Genomic DNA, 23031 nt, shown 5'->3' with positions numbered 1-23031 from the left:
CAGATCTTTGTTGGCAAAGTGATGTCTTTGCTTTTTAACGTGCTATCTATAGGCTTGAAATTTAAAGTCCTTTGCACTTGCATTCTTACATTTCTAAACAAGATGACTGTGAAACTACCTGGCCTCTATATCAATTATCTCTGTGCTTTAAGGCACAGTTCTGAGGCAGGGCTTCTATCCACACTTAGAGGATGTAGCACAAACCATTCTCCTCTCTCTGCAAATACCTTCTGGAGACGTCCACAGGGTCTATGGGAATGAGGAGCAATAATGATTAATATGTGATTTTGTTTAATTATGTTGAACTAAATCAGGGGTATGTAAAAAGACCATGTATTTGAAAATTGCACTTTAGGAAAGGAGGGGAAGATGAATAGGCAGAATACCAGATTTTTAGGGCAATAGTACTCTGTATGATACTATAATGATGAACACATGTCATATTACATTTGTGCAAACCCATAGAATATACAACACCAAAAGTGAACTTTAAGGTAAGCCATGGAATTTTTGTGATTAAGATGTGGTAGTATATGTTCATGAATTGTAACAAATGCGCCATTCTAGTAAGGGGAAAACTACATGTGTGTGAGGGCAGGAGGTATATGGGATATCTCTGCATCTTCCTTTCAATTTTGCCATGAACTTTAAACTGCTCTGGAAAATAAAGTTCAAAAAGAAGTACTACATTAACATAAATCTGTGCTTTCTCAAAATTATAAGTGGTTACACTATACACACACACACACACACACAGAGACAAGAGCTTAAGTTTTGTTTTACTCTTAAACCAAACTGTGGTTATACAATTTTTGTGATCTTTTAAAATCTGCTCCAGTTGATAACATCATGTGGATACCTTATCCATCAGTGTTTATATCTCCACAAGAACATTTAAACTATCTAGTTTTTCATTGTAGGGATATACACGAGTTTATTTAACTGCTTCCTTGCCTCCTGTGGCACTCTGGGAAGCCAACCGCTATGGACTGACTAGCTAGTCAGCTCTCTGTCCCCTGATTCTGGCCGATCTGGCCCTGGCTCTCCTGGGAGGGATGTTTCTCCCTGTAAGAGTGCTTCAAACTACTTGTGTCTCTCGCCTGAAGGTCACTATGTTTCTCTAGCTCAAGAATGTTGTTCCCTCCTCATTAACGCTCCCCTCTTCCCATCTTGGCTTCCTGGTGGCTCAGTGGCAAAGAATCTGCCTGCCAATGCAGGAGACGGAGGTTCCATCCTTGGGTCAGGAAGATCCCCTGAGGAGGAAATGGCAACCTACCCCAGTATTCTTGCCTGGAGAATACCATGGACAGAGGAGCCTGGTGGGCCACAGTCCATGGGGCTGCAAAAGTCTGACATAACTGAGCATACTTGCTTCCCATCTCTGCAGACCCAGGGTGGTAACAACCCTGCAGCTGCTAGCCCATGATTCCTGTACTGTGTCTTGCAACTCTCTTACTCTTGTAACCAAATCCTCCTTGAATTATCTTAATTTATATAATCTGTTTCCTACTGGACCCAAACTAGTATATTCTTGTGTATACTTTTGAAATGAAACCATTACATCCACCAATAATTGTTTCCACAGAATTGATTCTTAGAAGAAGATTTTATGTCAAAATAATACACTTATAAAGTTTTCGATAAGTATACTTGAAAGCCAATAGCATATGACTACTCTTTTTCCTAAACCCTTGTCAACCCTGGATATTTCTGTTATAAAAATATTCTCTGTTTGGTAGAAAATATTTCATTGTTGTTTAAATTTCTTTTATTACCACTCAGATTAATTCCCTACTCCAGTCCCTCAACCATATATATATCTAATGTTCTTTTTTTTTTTCTTCTTTTGTGACTTGCCTGTCTAGACCTTTTGCCAATTTTTTGAACCAGGCAGCTCATATTTTTCCTATTGATTTGTAAGAGCTCTTTATACATAAGAGGAATAATTTTTCCTGTCATATACATTTTAAATAGTATTTTGTTTTTGCCTTTTACTACTTATCATATTTTTGGAAATGTAGAATTTCAAAGGGTAAAGTAACAACCTTTACTGCACAGTCTCAAGATATAAGATCAATGGCCACCTATTTTTTATAACATTGATATGACATTCACTCACACAAAGCCATATACTCTTATTTAAAGATTTATGCCTATGTTTTGGGCTGGAGGCATATGTCCAAAACAATATCTCATGCTTATTTATACTTCTCACAATGCTAGAATAATGATAATAACTTAAAACCTATTGTAGGAGATTAATTTAAAAAACAGTGGAAAGGTCATAGGAGAAGTATGATTTTAGCATATTATTTTATTTCTTTGAACTTGTGAAAATAAAGACAATAGTTTGTTCTCTGATATTGCTCTGTTTTAGGGAGAAACTGAGTTCATGGAGAGTAAGGTAATGTGTAGATTATATAGAATGAAATGCACTAAACAAAAATAAGATATTACAATTAGTTATAACTTTTTTAAAAAAGGATGAGTACGTATGTGAATTTTTAAATCACAAATTTTACCCAGATTTTATATAGGGAATATAATTGATTATTGATACTGTTAGGTAGTTAGAATAGGAAACAGGAGTCCAAAATGGCGGTGGATAAAAGACAAGGAAGGGAAGAGCCCTCGAAAATAGAACAAAGGAAGGTCTGAGGACCAGAGTGAGGACCTCAGGTAGAGCAAACAGTACTCCTGGCTGAGCCCAATTTACATAAAGCAGGCCCAGGGGGGTGGAAAAAACAAAAAGAGGAGCTAAAGGGCCAGGTCTCTCTCTCTCTCCTGGACTTGCGGGCTCCCCCACTCTATTCTCTTTGCGTCTTTGGGTCAGCATGCCCTCGTGCCTTGAGGATGGATTTTCCTGCAATTTTCTAAATAAAATAGAACTGTAACACGGAGCTGTAACGCTGATCTGTCTAAGAGCTATAACACGGTCTGTTCGATACATGAGAGCTATAACTCGGTCTGTCTAAGACCCAAGAGCTGTGACAGGCCGAGGGCCTCAATGTCTGTCACTTCAAATCTTTGTTGTGACAAGAATACACTCGCCTGATGCTACCATTTCCTGCCTGGATTACCATAATGGCTCCCTAAGTGGTCTCTCTCATTTTAATATTCCTGTCTCTTCTAGTTTATCCTCCACATAGCAGCCAGAACCATTATTTAGAAAGTGTAAATTTGATTGTGTTCTCCACTGCTCTCAATTTTCCATGTCTTCCCATTGTACATAGAACAAATCCAAAGTTTCTAATACGGACCACATGGCCCATGATCTGAGTCCTGCAGGCCTTCCTGACCTCATTGCCTCCCCTTGTTCACTAACTCCACCCACACTGACTTCCTTGCTCCTCCTTAAGCATGCCAAAAGGCTTTCTATTGCCTGTCGCTACTGCCCAGAATGATTTCTTCAGCTATTTGCATAGTTCACTCTCTGTGTAGAACTGTGGAGGCTAGCAGATCATGATGAACACCTGTGGTGTTGCTGGGTACAGACTGGATCTCATGGGTAAAAAATCAGCAGCTATATGATTGCCCAGATCTCTGAGAGCTGTGTTCCTGGAAAGTGATGTGGTACTTTTTTATGAGGCAGGCAAAAGGTGGCTGTGTACCATGAAAGATCTACTTGGGCTCCAGGTGCTCATCTTAGGTGCTATTTGTAGCAGTTGTTGGGAAAGCGAAATATTTGGAGAACCTAGGGCCCATGGGAAGCTGCAACCTCTTCTTCTATGGCAGAAGAAGGAGGAAGAAACTATGAGTTTCATGGAAGATTGAAATATGGAAAGCCTCACGCACTGGGACAAAGCTGTGCTAGTCTTAGCCAGCTCACTGCTAGCTAACCATGGATAAATCTCATTGGATAATTCAGACTCATTTTAACATAGTCTCAGTTAAGTGTCACTTGCTTAGAGAGGCCTTCTGAGAGCACCCCGTGTGACTTCATATACCCTCTGGGCCTACTGTATTTTTCCTCATTGCACTATCTTCACTTGAATGCTTACTGTTATATGTTTGTTGTGTGTCTTCTCTCAGTAGAACTTTAGGTACTCTGCTGGGTCCCCAAGGCTTGGCACTCAGCAGGTACTCAATTAATATTTGTTAATTGAAAAGATGCTGATTCCATATGTGCATTAATTTCTAAAACTATTAACACTTAAAAAAATTTCAAGAAACTCAAAAATATTGGTCTTCCCTGGTGATCCAGTGGTTAGGAATCTATCTGCCAATTTAGGGGTCACAGGTTAGATCCCTGGTCCTGGAAGATTCCATATGCCCTGGGGCAACAAAACCCATGTGCCACAACTACCGAAGCCCGCACACCCTAGAGCGTGTGCTCTTCAACAAAAGAAGTCGCCACAATGAGAAAGCCATGAACCACAGCTAGGGAATAGCTCCTGCTCACCTCAACTAGAAAGCCCATGCACAGCAGCAAAGAGCAGCCAAAAATAAATAATAATTTAAAAAAAAGAAACTCAAAATATATTAATATGAAGGACTTTGAGGGATCAAAAAATGACAGAATATGGGCTCCAGGAGAGTCATGTGGAAAAACATCAGAATTTTGTATTTATTGACTCTAAATATCAATATACATGATACACAGTTACAAGTATTTGTTGCTTCCCTCAGAGCTCAGTCAGTAAAGAATCTGCTTGCAATGCAGGAGACCCAGGTTCAATTCCTGGGTCAGGAAGATCCCATGGAGAAGGAAATGGCAACCCACTCTAGTATTCTTGCCTGGAGAATCCCATGGACAGAGGAGCCTGGCAGGCTACAGTCCATGGGGTCGCAAGAGTCAAATATGATTTAGTGACCAAACCACCCATAAAGGAGTCAGCTTCCCCTGTGCTTAACAATTCTATACCAACAATTCTAATTTTACAGCAACAGCAGTAACTATGGAATAAAATACTCTGGGTCACTGATTCTTGGCACTGGAAGGAACTATAGAGGCCAACTGTATTCATTGAAAGCATCTCTACTCACAGGAGTTTCTTGAAAGGAACCCAACTCCTCTTTTATTTAACAACTCAATTCCCAGGTTCTATAAATGTTCCCCTAGGCCAAACCTCACACCCTGGAGCCTCCATAATGCCACCTTTTTAGTGCCTGCACCTTTAGTATGCCAGGATGAGGCACAGTACTCCCTGGTGACAGGTCTAATTCTGAGTATGATGCCCACCCCCCACCCCCACATTCCTCTATCTGGACACCTTTGGTTCATGCTGAGTTTATTAAACACAAGTGTATTGGGGGAACCTTCCATTTTATCTTCCACTCTACTTCTGGTCATCAAATATATGTGGGTTTTCCCCAAACCAAGCAATTCTTTGACATCAGCTGAGTGTCCTACATTCCAATTCCATCCTGACACTATCTACCTGGAGCTGGCAAAGACCCCACATGTTAAGGTCTCAGTCCCACAAGACTGATCTACTTCCTTCAGGTGTCAGGCACAAGTCCAGGCTGTTACCTGGATCTCTGACAGGCTAGCTATAAATCAGAGCTCCCACAATTTCCTTCTCAGGCTTGATTAACTTAAAGAGAGTCTCACAGAATGTAGGCAAACCACTTACTCATTAGATGATGTTGTTGTTGTTCAGCTGCTAAGTTGTGTCCAACTCTTTGCGATTTCATGGCCTGCAGCAGCCAGGCTTCCCTGTCTTTCACTACTTCCCGGATAGTTTGCTCAAACTCATGTCCACTGAGTCAGTGATGCCGTCCTCTGTTGTCCCCTTCTCCTCCTGTTCTCAATCTTTCCCAGCATTGGGGTTTGTCTTTGTTTTTGTTTTTTTCAGTGCGCTTGCTCTTCGCATCAGGTGGCCAAAGTACTGGAGCTTCAGCTTCAGCATCAGTTCCTCCAATGAATATTTGGGGTTGATTTCCTTTAGGACTGATTGGTTTGATCTCCTTGCTATCCAAGGGATTCTCAAGAGTCTTCTCCAGTACCACAACTTGAAACTATCAAGTCTTCAGCTCTCAGTCTACTTTATGGTCCAATTCTCACATTCACATATGACCACTGGATAAACCACAGGTTTGACTATATGGACCTCTGTTGGCAAAGTGATGTCTCTGCTTTTTAATACACTGTCTAGCTTTGTAACAGCTTTTCTTCCATGGAGTAAGCATCTTTTAATTATGTGGCTGGAGTCACTAGTTTGCTGTTAAAGAATACAACTAAGTGGCAGCCAGATGGAAGGATGCAGAGAGCGAAGTATGTGGTGAAGAGAATGGAACGCCCATGGCTTCTGCAGACGTAACACCCTCCCAGCACATAGGTGTGTTCAGCAGCCCAGAAGCTCTCTGAACCCCATACTTTTGGGACTTTTAGGAAGTTTCAACATGTAGTTAGGATAAATCTTTCACTCAGTATCCAGCTTCTCTTCCCTCTGGGAGGATAGGGAGCAAGTTTGGGCTGAAAGTTTGCAAGCTTTTAGTCAATGTGTGGTCTTTCTGGTCACAACCTCCATCCTGAAACCATCCAGGAGCCCACTGAGAGTATCCTCATTAGAAAAAAAGACACCTCATCACTCAGGAAATTCTAAGGACTTCACAAGTTTTGTGTCAGGAACCAGAATCAAAGACCAAATAGTAAAACAAGTGATACTCCTAGTGTTCTTATCTCTTAGGAAATTGAGAGAGTTTTAGGAGCTTCCATGCCAGAAATTGGGTGGGATCAGAGACCCAGTATGTATTCTTTCTTTAAGAAAATTATCATTATTATTTTTGGTCATTCCCCAAGGCTTGTAGCATCTTAGTTCCCCAACCACAGATTGACCCAGGCCCTTGGCATTGAAGACATGGAGTCCTGACCACTGGATCACCAGGAAGTCCCAGAGACCAGTATATATTCTATTGCTTCATAGCAAGTAAATACCAAGCATTTATTCTATATAATCACTTACAGGTGCCCTTATCTAAAGAGACTTTGCATATATTTCTGTAGATTTCATCTTGTTGGCTTTAGCTCATTTCCTGCCATATTTTCCAAGCATTCTACTATTCACCTGTTTACTGAAGTGATTTGTCTGTCTTCCTTTAGGTGAGGATTAAAAAATGTTGACTAAGAACTGAGTCACACACAAATCCTCCCAACCTCTCCACCTCCAGCATGCTGTGTTTAAATCCATTGTTCAATCACTACTAGGTTGGTTGGTTATCTATCTTAATACTATTCAGTCTAGAAGTCTCTACGTATTTCAAAACTTTGTGAGAATAATGTTCCTAATAACTCACTGAAGTCAACAAAGGCTATGCTTTATGACTCCCTTCATTTGCACCACAGTAACTTCATCAATAAAGAGAATGGGGCCAGTTTGGCATGCTCTGTTCTTGGTCAAAATGGACTAACCCTCAGTGGTGAAGGCCTTTGTATTTTGTACTCACATCTAATATATTTACTTCTTTGGCCGTGATTTTGTCAGGGATTGTCTATAAGCTTCAAGTTGCATGATTTCACTACCAACGTTAATCTCTTTTAAGAAAATGAGAATATTTGTCTCCTATTATCTGGCATATTTTCTTCTGGATCAGCTATGCCATTAATCATCAGGGTTCCATGCACTTCATGCTATTTTAGCAACATGCACCTTTAGACATGGATTTAAAGCACTTAGTATTGTCTTTCTGAGCTCCCCAGTTGGTGCTAGTGGTAAAGAATCCTCCTGCATTGCAGGAGACTGGGGTTAGATCCCTGGGTTAGGAAGATACCCTGTAGTAGGAAATGGCAACCTACTCCAGTATTCTTGCCTGGAGAATCCCATGGACAGAGGAGTCTGGCAGGCTACAGTACATGGGGTCGCAAGAGTCAGACATGACTTAGTGACTAAACCACCATTGTATTCTAACTCATTTATTAGTCTTTCAATATGTACAAGACAAGACCCTCACTCAGTACTGAGGGTAAGGTTGTGCACACAGAATTTACAGTTAAATGGGGGACACAGAAATGCATAGAAAATTGTCACTGAGCACGACAATCCCTAAGGATGCTATGGGGGTCACGGGACAGGGAGGCAGCGCAAATCCAGGGCTGGTGGTGGTGGCACCTGATTAGATTTGCATTTTAAAAAGATTGCTGTTCAGTTGCTAAATCATGTCCAACTCTTTGCAACTCCATGAACTACAGCATGCCAGACTTCCCTGTTCTTCACGATCTCCAGGAATTTGCTCAAAGTCATGTCCATCGAGTCGGTGATGTTATCCAACAATCTCATCCTGTCACGCCCTTCTCCTCCTGCCCTCAGTCTTTCGCAGCATCAGGATCTTTTCCAGTGAGTTGGCTCTTCGCATCAGGTGGCTAAAGTTTTGGTGCTTCAGCTTCAGCATCAGTCCTTCTGCTGAATATTCAGGATTGATTTCCTTTAGGATTGGTTGGTTTGATCTCCTTTCAATCCAAGGAACTCTATGTGGTTGCTAGCCATACTTAAGAACTGGTCTTCTCAATCTGTAATGTTGCATAGGCCTCACCTGGGAATTTACAACAATGCAGATTCTGACTCAGTATGTCTGGAAAGGGGCCTGAGAGTCTGCATTTATAGCAAGCTCTCAGGTGAGGTTGATGCTGATAGTCCATAGACTACACTTTGAAGAGCATGGATCCAGAGAATGAATCAGAGAATGAGATGAGAGGCAAGGATCAGGATTGGAAGGCTGGTGTAGGGGCTATGAGGAAAATAATGATGCCACAAACCGAGGGACACTTAAACCTATATATTGATATCCCTGATGAAAAATATGTATTCTAAGTAGGCATTGATCATTTTCTGTTCATCTCCTGTTAATCACTGTATCGGATAAACCAAAAAATTAGAGGAGTAAATTCCAGGCTTAGTTCTTAATAAGTGGCCTCACTTTTAAGTTCACTGAGACCTCAGTTGTCTCACCTCATCTGTAAAATGGGAGGCTGTTTGTTATGGTTTAAGTTTTATCCCCTTACCCCAATTCATATTTTTAAGTCCTATTGCCCAGTATCTCAGAATGTGATCTTATTTGTTTGTTTTGTTTTTCATTTATTTTTATTAGTTGGAGGCTAATTACTTTACAATATTGTAGTGATTTTTGCCATACATTGACATGAATCAGCCATGGATTTACATGTATTCCCCATCCCAATCCCCCCTCCCACCTCCCTCTCCATCCCATCCCTCTGGGTCTTCCCAGTGTACCAGCCCTGAGCACTTGTCTCATGCATCCAACCTGGGCTGATGATCTGTTTCACCCTTGATAGTACACTTGTTTCAATGCTATTCTCTCAGGACATCCCACCCTCGCCTTCTCCCACAGAGTCCAAAAGTCTGTTCTGTACATCTGTGTCTCTTTTTCTGTTTTGCATATAGGGTTATTGTTACCATCTTTCTTAATTCCATATATATGCATTAGTATACTGTATTGGTCTTTATCTTTCTGGCTTACTTCACTCTGTATAATGGGCTCCAGTTTCATCCATCTCATTAGAACTGATTCAAATGAATTCTTTCTAATGGCTGAGTAATATTCCATGCTGTATATGTACCACAGCTTCCTTATCCATTTGTCTGCTGATGGGCATCTAGGTTGCTTCCATGTCCTGGCTATTATAAACAGTGCTGTTATGAACACAGGGGTGCACGTGTCTCTTTCAGATCTGGCTTCCTTGGTGTGTATGCCCAGAAGTGGGATTGCTGGGTCACATGGCAGTTCTATTTCCAGTTTTTTAAGAAATGTGCACACTGTTTTCCATAGCGGCTGTACTAGTTTGCATTCCCACCAACAGTGTAAGAGGGTTCCCTTTTCTCCACACCCTCTCCAGCATTTATTGCTTGTAGACTTTTGGATAGCAGCCATCCTGACTGGCGTGTAATGGTACCTCATTGTGGTTTTGATTTGCATTTCTCTGATAATGAGTGATATTGAGCATCTTTTCATGTGTTTGTTAGCCATCTGTATGTCTTCTTTGGAGAAATGTCTGTTTAGTTCTTTGGCCCATTTTTTGATTGGATCATTTATTTTTCTGGAATTGAGCTTCAGGAGTTGCTTGTATATTTTTGAGATTAATTCTTTGTCAGTTGCTTCATTTGCTATTATTTTCTCCCATAGAATGTGATCTTATTTGGAAACAGGGTAACTGCAGAAGTAATTAGTTTAGATGAGACCCTACTAGAATAGTAGAGTTGTCAGCCAATTGACTGGTGTCCTTAAGAAAGGAGGAAACCTATGCACAGACACATATTATTTCTCCAATAAGGAGAGAGACTTGGAACAGAAGGATTCTTCCTGGGCACCTCAGAATGAGCAAGGCTCTGCAGACACCTTGGCTTCAGCTCTCTAGTCTCCAGAACTGAGAGGCAATACATTTCTGTTGGTCTAAGCCACCCAGGTTTTGTATGGTCATACAGCAGTCCTAGAAAACTAACAGACTGATTTTGATTTGTACTTTGAAGATCACAGTTATGTCTGACACACTATCCATCTTTCCACACAACCTGTAGGACATCTCAACTAGATGTGGTTACACATTTGTAAGCACCTATACTTCAATTAAATTAATTCAAGTAAATAAATAAACGTTGTTACACAAGAAGATTTCTGTTTTTCCATTCAACATTAATTTGTAATTTTTCTTTTTAATCCAGACTTTTCTTTAGAGACTTCTTTCTCTTTTGGCTTTTATTTATTTTTCTATGTAGATTTTTTTTTTACTAATAGGGTCAGTTGATTCAATGCAAAGAAAACACCACCTTGAGATCCTGGCTGAAGGGTGTAGATGTAGCATGATTTAAATGTGTTTTAGAGACAGACTCTGGAACAAGCATGCTTGTGGTGGGTCTGTCCTTACCTCAGCAAGAAGCCTCTTGGGAGTTATTTACTTTTGAACCATACAAGAATATTTAGGAAAGCTTGTTAACTGTCCTATGTCATTCCAGCAACAGTAACATCAAGACCATAGGAACAACCAAACTTATCTTTTTTTTTAACTTATCTTAATATTAAAAAATAACAATTATCTTATTGTCTGTCACAGAAGAAACAGAATTGTCTTTTATTTCCCAATTAATGTAACTGATGTGGTGTACTCTTATTTCCAGAATCTAAAATTTAAAGAATAAAGAGAAAGGCACCTTCTTATAAGTAGGTGGAATTTTTCTCTAATATAAAAGGAAAAGGACCCTTCCTCTATCCCCGCCACCCTCTTCTCCCTGTTAGGAACATATTAGACTCTGAATCCATTGGAAAAAGGAAGGAGTTGTGGGGATATTGGGGTTAAACAAACAACCTCAAAGAGGAATGGAATTAGTAGATTAGCAATGTCTTCTAGGTAGGAGGAGAATTGAGCACAGCTTTCCTAATGATCTTATTTCCTTTTCTGGATAATGAGTGGAATTTGTCAAGATCTCGAAATAATCACTTAGTCATCACAGTGTCTCAGTTTCTTTATCTACAAAACAGAGATAACCTGGCATAGAATATAAAAGGGATGGCAAGTGTTTCATAGAAAGATATTTGACTTTTTACTTAATGTCATATCTATGGAAAGATTTGCTTCAATAATAATAGCAGATCCATTTATTAAGCATATGGAATATGACTTCCCTGTAGCTCAAACAGTAAAGGATCTGTCTGTGATGCAGGAGACCTGGGTTCTATCCCTGGGTTGGGAAGGTCCTCTGGAGAAGGGAATGGCAATCCACTCCAGTATTCTTGCCTGGAGAATTCCATGGACAGAGACGCCTGATGGGCTACAGTCCATGGGGTCACAAATAGTTGGACATGACTGAGCAACTAACACAAACACTATATACACTTCTAGGCAGTGGAAAGATGTTTTGCATACTTTTCTCATTTTTTTTCCTCATAACAACCCTACTAGGTAGATGGGCTTTATCTTCACTTGATAGCTGTAGAATCTGAGGCTAGAGATGTTAATTCACTTTTTCAATGTCAAAAGGCTCGGAAGGCGCTGAGCCAGGATTCAAACTCACGTCTCTCAAGTCTGTGAGGATCCCAAATACCTGACTCCTGCTGCAAAGCGCACTTCAAGTGCCATGGCAGACCTTACCAGCTGACTGCAGTACTGACTTTGGAATCTCTCGGGGCACTCACTTTACAATCTCTTAGCACTGAGGGTAGGTAGGTAAAGCCCATTTCCCCTCTGAAGCCCATACTCCGTAACAGTAGTCCTAACGGTCTCATCTTCAGGGATTCTGACCTAATAGGTCTTGAGCCCCACATCTTTATTTTTAAGGATTCTCCAGGTGACTCTGATGATAGCCAGGTTTGGCGTCCACTACTTTCTGAACCTATGTTCAGTGAGGCTAGATCTTTTAGTTTGTCTATTTGTTTGGTCTGTGGGTTTCTGAAAGAGAGGAAAGAGCTAAGGAAATGATTTTAGGAGGGAAAGGCACTTACTGACTGACTACTATTTATGGAATGTCTACTAGAAGAAAGGCAGGTCTAATATCTTCTCTTTCTTATGTGAACTGCCAAAACTCTACAAGGAAGAATTGGTCAAAAAATGAGTGAATTTTAGAGATATATGAGTGTCCCCCTTCAAATGTGACTGTGATGAGTTTGGAAGAAGAAAGCCCTCTTAGTTATCTTCTTAGAAGCCCCTGCTTAGAGGAGTCTGGAACACAAGCAAAACTAAGTGAAACTCTTAAAATTTATGATTCATTACTAATCCCACTCCTTTAATTCATAACAAACTGACTAACAACCTTCCTCCCTCCCCCCCCAAAAAAAAAATTGCTACATGTGGTAGATTACAAACCTGATAAGGAGAAGCAGCAATGCTCCATTAATATTTATAAATGACTCAGTGCTTATATTTCCCATCTATCTGGAAAATCAGCTCAAGTAATTAAAGAGCAGGGGGAAGAAGCATCTTTGTAAGATGAAAAATTCAGGAAAACACTGTGCATAGAAGTTATCAACACTATTTTACTTTTACAGTTGCATCGTAATGACTTAATTTTCCATGGAGAGCATTTTAAAAATGTAAATTTCTAGATTAAAGAAAGCCTAAACTTCATTATCACCCAAGCAAAACGTATTTTTCAAAGAGTAAACTTACATTTTTGGCTTCTCCACAAGGTATCGAACGTGTTTACTTCCAATGATTTTCACCTTTATCTCAGGCATCACATTTGATCCACGGGGAGTCTTCCAAACTGAAGACATAATTCTCCAAACCTCTTCAAGTCCTTGGGGGTGGAAAATAAATAAAACTATTCCTCTGGGTTTTCCACTAGGCAACTGTAACATCCTTGTCAATAATAACAACAATAATAATAGTGAGGCCAAGTGTATTACCTATATTATAATCTCACTTAATAGTTCCAAAAAAAGCAAGAGAAAGATATTCTTAATTACTATTATCATTCTTGTCTCACAGTTGAGGGACCAGGCATAATATAGTAAGTAACTTTTCCAATATCACATAACAGTAATTAGCAGAATTGGAAATCCCATCTAAGAGGTTTGCAAAACTGGTTGACTGAGCCATTCGGTGATTGTCTTCCTATTCTACAGGTCACCAGATGGGATTCTAATGAGGTCAGAGAGGAAAGTAGGGCTTTAGAAGGACATGTGAGGAACTCAAATTCAGTTCTGATGCTCAGTACCTCCACTTATGAAACCAGAATAATTCCAGCGCTGCCCTCTGGATTTAGTAACAATCCAATGACATCATGCATCTGAAGGAGCAATGTGCATAGAAAAGAGGGATTTTTCTTGTTATTGATGATCTGATTTTTCTACAATGCAGTGAATCTAAAATTGAGACCCTCCACTAATATTCACCGAGTGTTTAATCAGGTCTGCTGCTAGGGGAAACTGAGAAGTTCTATAAACCTGGTACCAGACTAACCATTCCCTGTTAGAGCCTCTCAGAAATTGAAATGCCTTTAGAAATCATTTCTTTTTTTAATGAAGGTTTTTAAACATTTAATTTTGTATTGGGGGTATAGATAATTAACTATGTGATAGTTTCAGGTGAACAGCTGAGGGACTCAACCTTACATACACATGTATCCATTCTCCCCCAAATTCCCCTCCCATCCAGGCTGCCACATAACACTGAATAGTCTCCAAAGGCTCTCTTTACAGATTGGGAAACCAAGGCCCAGAGAGGGTGTTAATTGACCAAGGTCACAAAGTGATTGACAGCAGGCCTGGTTCCAGTACTTTGGTCTGATAACTAGAGCAGGGTTCTTCCCAAGACCCCAGGTTCATCTAGTGTGTGGTCAGCAATTGGATCTGCTCTGGAGAGCAGTTAGGCCCCCAGATAGATTCTTTGAATCTATCTCGAAGCTTCAAGGACCAGAATTTGTGATTGTGGAGTCCCCTCTACCCAGGAGCTGCGTGTCAGTCCTGGGTCCTTTCCCCGGGGAGCTCAGAGCCGGCTGCCTTACCGCTCCGGAGGCTCAGGGGTGCGCGTTCAGTGCTTCTCAGGATTAGGATCTGCGGAGGTCTGTGGGGACCAAGGTGGGGCGGGGGAGCCAGCTCAGAAGTCGGGCCAATCACAGGGCCCGGCTCCTGGGCGGAGGCGGCTCTCACCCCAGGTAGTTAAGGACGCAGAGGGCTGTTGCTGGGCGGGGACCAGATCGCCTACCTGCCCGAGGCTGTGTGTGCCCAGGGTGTGGCTGTTGTCTGGTGAATAGTCTGGATATTCTTTTCAAACCTGAGCTTCCTTCTTGAAGTCCATCTTTTTCACCTGTGCGGTCACGTCTATCATGCTCTTTCCCTTAAGCTTCATTTCCCTTTATGAGGTGTGCCTACAGTCGAAAATCTTCCTCTTGTCTCTTTAAATTTAAGCTCTTTCATTGTCTGGCTAAATCCCTTTTTTTCCCTGAGGTTCAGTGTCAAACAACTGCAAAATGGGGGAAAAGTACTAAAAAGGACATAAAGCCATGTTGGTGATTCAATTAAATAAGATTATTAAAAAAATAATTTGTAGTCATAATTTGCCACATTCCTTATTTGAGACAGATGACTATTACCTTATATGTTTTTTGTTCAGCCACCTAGTCGTGTCCGACTCTTCGAGACCCCATGGACTGCAGAACACCAGCCCTCCGTGTCCCTCACCAGGTCCCGGAGTTTGCCCAAGTTCATGTTCACTGCATTGGTGATGCTGTCCCACCTCTCATCCTCGTTGCCCTTTTTCTTTCTGCCTGAATCTGCCTTGAGTCAGGGTCTTTCCCAGTGAGTCAGCTGTTCACATCAAGTGATCAAATTCTTGGAGCTTCAGCTTCAGCATCAGTACTTTTAATGAGTAGTCAGGGTTGATTTCCTTTAAGACTGACTGGTTTGATCTCCTTGCTGTGCAAGGGACTCTCAAGAATCTTCTCCAGCACCACAGTTTAAAAGTGTCAGTTCTTCTGGTGCTCTGCCTTCTTTATGGCCCAGCTCTCACAGTATATGACCGCTGGAAAGACCAAGTGCTGTGCTTAGTCACTCAGTCGTGTCCGACTCTTTGCGACCCATGGACTACAGCCCACCAGGCTCCTCTGTCCATGGGGATTCTCCAGGCAAGAATACTGAAGTGGGTTGCCACGCCCTCCTCCAGGGGATCTTCCCAAACCAGGGATAGAACCCAGGTCTGCTGCATTGCAGGCGGATTCTCTACCACCTGAGCCACCTGGGAAGTCCAATAGCCTTGACGATATGGATCTCTGATGCAAAGTGATGTCTTTGTTTTTTAGCACACTGTCTTGGTTTGTCATAGCTTTCCTGCCAAGAAACAATCATCTTCTAAATTCATGGCTGCAGTTACCATCCACAGTGATTTTAAAGCCCAAGAAGAGGAAACTGATCACTGCTTCTACCTTTTCCCCTTCTACATGCCATGAAGTGATGGGACCAGATACCATGATATTAGTTGGTTTTTTTTTGTTTGTTTTTATATTAGTTTCAAACCAGCTTTTTCACTCTCCTCCTTCACCCTCATCAAGAGATTCTTTAGTTCCTTTTAGTAACATTATAAATTAGCAATTACCAATAAAGTATTTTTTTTTATGTTTTAAAGATTAAGACTACAAGGCTTGGGATATCTAGAAATTACCCAAGACCCCACAGAGGCAATTGATGGAGGCAAGATTTGAATATAAACCTACATATTCCAAGATTTCTAGGCATTTTTAATTACATTAAAAGCCTTCAACAAATGTGGATAAAGGCTCTTCAAATTGACTACAGAATGATGTTATTTTCATCAGAAGCAGCAGCAGCCCCAGCATCCACACCCCCTGCCCCCTCCCCTCTAGCTGAATTGTGTTTTGTGCTTTACTGTATCAGCTGTTGGCACATGCTGCCAGAGATGGATGATACACTGCTCTCCCTTTTAGGGCTCACTCTCTAGTGGGCAGGACATATAGGCGTGTTCCATGATGTACACAGTGCAGGGGAGTAGAGGAGAAGGGGAAGCTCCCTTCCCACTTCTCCAATCCAGCCTTCACATGGTCACTAGATCAGTCTTCCCGAGGCACAATCTAGTCCAGTGTCTCAAAGGGCACACATCAGCCATGGAGATGGCCCATGGTTTCAAAGTCTTCTAAGCCCTGGAAGTCTTCTAGCTGGAGCTTGCTCTCCCACTACTTCTCTCGGATTCTCTAACCTCCATCTGACCTTGTGTACTCACTGGCTTGAATCTGCCTTTCATTTCTCTGCCTCTGTGCCTTTGTTCATTCTCTTCCCTCTGTCTTAGGTCAGTTCAATTCAGTGCAGTTCTTCAGTTGTTTCCAACTATTTGAGACCCCATGGACTGCAGCACACCAGGCCTCCCTGTCTATCACCAACTCCTGGAGCTTGCTCAAACTCATGTCCGTTGAATCGGTGATGCCATCCAACCATCTCATCCTCTGTCATCCCCTTTTCCTCCTGTCTTCAGTCTTTCCCAGAATCTGGGTCTTTTTCAATGAGTTGGTTCTTTGCACCAGGTGGCGAAAGTATTGGAGTTTCAGCTTCATCATCAGTCCTTCCAATGAATATCTAGGACTGATTTCCTTTAGGATTGACTGATTGGATCTCCTTGCAGTCCAAGGGAATCTCAAGAGCCTTCTCCAACACCACAGTTCAAAAGCATCAATTCTTTGGCGCTCAGCTTTTTCTATGGTCTAACTCTCACATCTATACATGACTAATGGAGAAACCATAGCTTTGACTAGACAGACCTTTGTCAGCAAAGTAATGTCTCTGATTTTTAATATGCTGTCTAGTTTGGTCATAGCTTTTCTTCCAAGGAGTGTCTTTTAATTTCTTGGCTTTAAGTCACCATCTGCAGTGATTTTGGAGCCCAAGAAAATAATGTCTGTCACTGTTTCCATTGTTTCCCCATCTATTTGCCATGAAGTAATGAGAACGGATGCTATGATCTTCGTTTTTTGAATGTTGAATTTTAAGCCACCTTTTTTACTCTCCTCTTTCACTTTCATCAAGAGTCTCCTTAGTTCCTTTTCCATTTCTGCCATAAGGGTGGTATCATCTGCATATCTGAGGTTATTGATATTTATCCCAGTAATCTTGATTCCAGATTGTGTTTCAGCCAACCTGGCATTTTGCATGATGTACTCTGCATATAAGTTAAATAAGCAGAGTGACAATATACAACCTTCACATAGTCCTTTCCTGATTTGGAACCAGTCCACTTTTCCATGTCCAGTTCTAACTGTTACTAATTGACCTGCATACAGATTTCTCAGGAGGCAGGTAAGGTGGTCTGGTATTCCCATCTCTTTAAGAATTTTCCACAGTTTGTTATGACCCACATAGTCAAAGGCTTTGGCGTAATCAGTAAAGCAGAAATAGATGTTTTTCTGGAACTCTCTTGCTTTTTCTATGATCCAATGGGTGTTGGCCATTTGATCTCTGGTTCCTCTGCCTTTTCTGAAACCAATTTGAACATCTGGAAGTTCTCAGTCCACATACTGTGGAAGCCTGGCTTGAAGAATTTTGAGCATTACTTTGCTGGCATGTGAGACGAGTGCATTGTGCTGTAGTTTGAATATTCTTTGGCATTGCCTTTCTTTGGGATTGGAATGAAAACTGACCTTTCCCAGTCCTGTGGCTACTGCTGAGTTTTCCAAATGTGCTGGCATATTGAGTGCAGCACTTTCACAGCATCATCTTTGAGGATTTGAAATAGCTCAATTGGAATTTCATCACCTCCACTTGCTTTGTTCATACTGATGCTTCCTAAGGCCCATTTGACTTTACATTCCAGGGTGTCAGGTTCTAGCAGAGTGATCACACCATCGTGGTTATGTGGGTCATGAAGATCTTTTTTATATAGTTCTTCTGTGTATTCTTGCCACCTCTTCTTAATATCTTCTGCTTCTGCCAGGTCCCTACCATTTCTGTCCTTTATTGAGCCATCTTTGCATGAAATATTCCCTTGGTATCTCTAATTTTCTTGAAGAGATCTCTGGTCTTTCCCATTCTATCGTTTTCCTCTATTTCTTTGCACTGGTCACTGAGGAAGGCTTTCTTATCTCTCCTTGCTATTCTTTGGAACTCTGCATTCAAATGGGTATATCTTTCCTTTTCTCCTTTGCCTTTAGCTTCTTTTCTTTTCTCAGCTATTTGTAAGGCCTCCTCAGACAACCATTTTGTCTTTTGCATTTTTCCCCCCTTGAGGCTGGTCTTGATCACTGCCTTTTGTACAATGTCATGAACCTCCGACCATAGCTCTTCAGGCACTTGTCTATCACATCTAATCCCTTGAATCTGTTTGTCACTTCTATTATATAAGGGATTTGATAGGTCATACCTGAATGGTCTAGTGGTTTTTCCTACTTTCTTGAGTTTAAATCTGAATTTTGCAATAATGAATTCATGATCTGAACTGTCTACAGTACTCATGTTTTCTCATTGTGTCAGCCTGTTCTCCATTCTTTAAGTTCCATCTCAAATTGTCAAAAGTATCTAGCTGGGAATCAGATACCTTGGGTTCAAATTCTGGCTCTGATAGTTCAGTGTGATCTGGGGTGAGTCACTTAATGTCTTTGTACTTTGGTTTCATCTTCTATAAAATGAGTACAATGTTTTATAAAGATTAATTGAGTAGTATAAATAAGACATTTAGAACAATGCCTGACACATAAGGAGCAATATAAATGTTGGCTTGCATCATTATTATAATTATCTGTCAAGAAGCCAAACCAAATCCCAGAAGCTGAAAAGGATTTCTCCATTCTCTGAATAATTTGATTTGTCTTTTATAAAATGTGTCTTTCTTTGCCTGTTTGCATAGTTATCATACCTTCCTGGTCAGTGCTTGTGGTAGGCTGAATAATGGCCCCTCACATGTTCACATTCTAATCTCTGGAACCTATTAGTGTTGCCTTCTCTGACTTTGCAGATGTGATTAAGTTAAGGATCTTGAGATGGAGAGATTATTCTGGATTAGCCAAGTGGGTTCAAATATAATCACAAATGTCCTTAAAACAGGGAGGCAGTGGGAGATTTTTACTGTAGAAGAGGAAGTGTGAGATATGACCATGAAAGCAAGAGGTTAGAATCATTTGAAGAAGATGTCCTGAGCCAAAGAATGCAGGTGGCCTCCAGAAGCTAGGAAAGGCAAGGAATTGGATTCTCCTTTAGAGACTCCTAAAAGAGGACTTCCTTGGTGGCTAAGTCGATAAAGCATCTGCCTACAATCCAGGAGACCCAGGTTCAATCTCCCTGGGTCAGGAAGTTCCCATGGAGAAGGAAATGGCAACCAACTCCAGTCCTCTTGCCTGTAAAATCCCATGGATGGAGGAGCCTGGTAGGCTACAGTCCTTGGGGTCTCAAAGAGCCGGACACGACTGAGTGACTTCACTCACTTAGGGACTCCAGAAGGAATCATACCCTGCTGATCCTTTGACTTTAGACCAGTAAAAATGCTTTTGGGTCTCTGGGCTCAAATTTGTGCTGCTATAAACCATCAAGTTTGTGATAATGTATTATAACAGCCACAAGAAATTAATACAATGCCAGATCAGTCCTCCCAAGGCAAAACTCTGTGCCTTTATAGATCTGATCACACTCTGAGGCTTAAGTAGGCTGAACAGTTCTTATCAAGGACCAGTACAAGTCTTCTATCTGCTCACAGTTTAGTAACCTGTGAAGATAAGGTTTGTAGTGATGCTTCCTAAGGCCCACTTGACTTCACATTCTAGGATGTCTGGCTCTAGGTGAGTGATCGCACCATTGTGATTATCTGGGTTATGATCTTTTTTGTACAGTTCTTCTGTGTATTCTTGCCACCTCTTCTTAATATCTTCTGCTTCTGTTAGGTCCATACCATTTCTGTCCCTTATTAAGCCCATCTGTGCATGAAATCTTCCTTTGGTATCTCTAATTTTCTTCACGAGAACTCTCATCTTTCCCATTCTATTGTTTTCCTCTATTTCTTTGCACTGATCACTGAGGAAGGCTTTCTTATCTCTCCTTGCTATTCTTTGGAACTCTGCATTCAAATGGGTATATCTTTCCTTTTCTCCTTTGCTTTTGGCTTCTCTTCTTTTCATGGATATTTGTAAGGCTTCCTCAGATAGCCATTTTGCTTTTATGCATTTCTTTTTCTTGGGGATGGTCTTAATCCCTGTCTCCTGTACAGTGTCATGAACCTCCATCCATAGATCATCAGGCACTCTGTCTATCAGATCTAGTCCCTTAAACCCATTTGTCACTTCCACTGTATAATCGTTAGGGATTTGATTTAGGTCATACCAGAATGGTTTAGTGGTTTTCCATACTTTCTTCTATTTAAGTCTTGAATTTGGCAATAAGGAGTTCATGATCTGAGGGTCTTAGGAAGCATCACTATGAACAAAACTAGTGGAGGTGATGGAATTCCAGTTGAGCTATTTCAAATCCTAAAAGATTATGCTGTGAAAGTGCTGCACTCCATATGCCAGCAAATTTAGAAAATTCCGCAGTGGCCACAGGACTGGAAAAGGTCAGTTTTCATTGCAATCCCTAAGAAAGGCAGTGCCAAAGAATGCCCAAACTACCTCACAATTGTACTCATCTCACACACTAGCAAAGTAATGCTCAAAATTCTTCAAGCCAGGCTTCAACAATATATGAACCGTGAACTACCAGATGTTCAAGCTGGTTTTAGAAAAGGCAGAGGAACCAGAGATCAAATTGCCAGCATCTGCTGGATCATCGAAAAAGCAAGAGTTCCAGAAAAACATCTATTTCCACTTCATTGACTATGCCAAAGCCTTTGACTGTGTGGATCACAATAAACTGTGGAAAATTCTGAAAGAAATGGGAATACCAGACCACCTGACCTGCCTCTTGAGAAACCTGTATGCAGGTCAGGAAGCAACAGTTCGAACTGGACATGGAAGAACAGAGTGGTTACAAATCGGGAAAGGAGTACATCAAGGCTGTATATTGTCACCCTGCTTATTTAACTTATATGCAGAGTGCATCATGAAAAATGCTGGGCTGGAGGAAGCACAAGCTGGAATCAAGACTGCTGGGAGAAATCTCAATAACCTCAGATATGCAGATGACACCACCGTTATGGCAGAAAGTGAAGAACTGAAGAGCCTCTTGATGAAAGTGAAAGAGGAGAGTGAAAAAGTTGGCTTAAAGCTCAACATTCAGAAAACAAAGATCTCTGCATCTGGTCCCATTACTTCATGGCAAATAGATGGAGAAACAGTGGAAACAGTGGCAGACATTATTTTTGGGGTCTCCAAAATCACTGCAGATGGTGACTTCAGCCATGAAATTAAAAGATGCTTATTTCTTGGAAGAAAAGTTGTGACCAACCTAGATAGCATATTGAAAAGCAGAGACATTACTTTACCAACAAAGGTCCATCTAGTCAAGGCTATGGTTTTTCCAGTAGTCATGTATGGATGTGATAGTTGGACTATAAAGAAAGCTGAGTGCTGAAGAATTAATGCTTTTGAACTGTGGTATTGGAGAAGACTCTTGAGAGTCCCTTGGACTGCAAGGAAATCCAACCAGTCCATCTTAAAGGAGATCAGTCCTGAATGTTCATTGGAAGGACTGATGTTGAAGCTGAAACTCTAATACTTTGGCCACCTGATGCAAAGAGCTGACTCATTTGAAAAGACCCTGATGCTGGGAAAGATTGAAGGCAGGAGGCGAAAGGGATGACAGAGGATGAGATGGTTGGATGGCATCACCGACTCAATGGACATGAGTTTGGGTAGACTCCAGGAGTTGGTGATAGACAGGGAAGCCTAGTGTGCTGCAGTCCATGGGGTTGCAAAGAGTCAGATTACCACTGAGCAACTGAACTGAACTTATTTGAGGATAAGGTGTTGAGGCTGCTGGCAGAGATCTATATCAATACATACTATGTTTTTTCAGTAGAAGAGGAGGAAACCAGATCAGAACTGAAAATAGAGTCAGTGTCTGAATCATGACAAGACAAAGAACCTAGATCCAGCTATACTTGAACCTAGAGTCTCGACTTACCAAACAGAGGAGTGATAAATTTCCCTTTCACTTAGGACTTTTTGAGATGGACCTCATTAATCTTTACCCAGAGAGTTCTGACTAATGTAAAGGCTTAAACTTTATGTTGCTAAGATTTATATGTGGGGTGCAGTTAAAAAATTGAATGGCATTTAAAGTTTTACTATAAATTCTGTGATAAAGCTTGATGGAATAAATTGATCTTGATCAAATCCAATATTCTACTAAAGAGTATCCTTTGACCTTATCTTGGCTTAGAGATTTTATATATGCTAACTAGAAACATAACACTGGAGAGAGGCTTTCCATAATGCAGCTCTTTTATCATTTTGTAGGTATTACGATGAAATTTGATATATTTTTTCAGATCCCAGGAAGTCTTTGATTTGCTATTTCCTAGCCAAGTGACCTGGAACAAGCAATTTAAGTCTTTTATCTTTAAAGTAGAGACAAATAGTATTTAACCTGAAGATTGCTATCAGGATTAGAGATAACATCTTAAGAGACTTAATATGCAATTTGTTGCTGCAGTTTGGTTGCTCAGTCATGTACAGCTCTTTGCAACCCCATGGACTGCAGCTTACCAGGCATCCCTATCCT

General features: G+C 41.0%; 1 protein-coding gene and 1 long non-coding RNA gene across 7 annotated transcripts in view; one reads left to right on the top strand and one right to left on the bottom strand.

Annotated features, from left to right (window-relative positions):
* LOC110126067 (uncharacterized) overlaps positions 1-23031 on the top strand; it is a 396803-nt gene that overhangs the window by 122321 nt on the left and 251451 nt on the right. The gene's annotated exons all lie outside the window — the stretch shown is intronic.
* Positions 1-23031, bottom strand: part of C5H1orf87 (chromosome 5 C1orf87 homolog) — a 107891-nt gene that overhangs the window by 72476 nt on the left and 12384 nt on the right. For 2 of the 3 annotated variants that reach the window (XM_020875521.2, XM_020875522.2), the window contains exons 1-2: positions 14394-14439; positions 13055-13184 (exon numbers count right to left, since the gene is read on the bottom strand). In XM_020875521.2, the coding sequence (XP_020731180.2) occupies positions 13055-13161 (107 nt within the window). In that variant the 5' untranslated portion in view covers positions 13162-13184; positions 14394-14439. Of the gene's footprint in view, positions 1-13054; positions 13185-14393; positions 14440-23031 lie in introns of those variants that run through there. The other variant, XM_070468080.1, reaches the window with a different exon arrangement.

Source organism: Odocoileus virginianus, chromosome 5 (assembly GCF_023699985.2).
Source record: "Odocoileus virginianus isolate 20LAN1187 ecotype Illinois chromosome 5, Ovbor_1.2, whole genome shotgun sequence".
Classification (NCBI taxonomy): domain Eukaryota; kingdom Metazoa; phylum Chordata; class Mammalia; order Artiodactyla; family Cervidae; genus Odocoileus; species Odocoileus virginianus.
The sequence above is the reverse complement of the archived record's forward strand: the minus strand, read 5'-3'. Positions and strand labels throughout refer to the sequence as shown.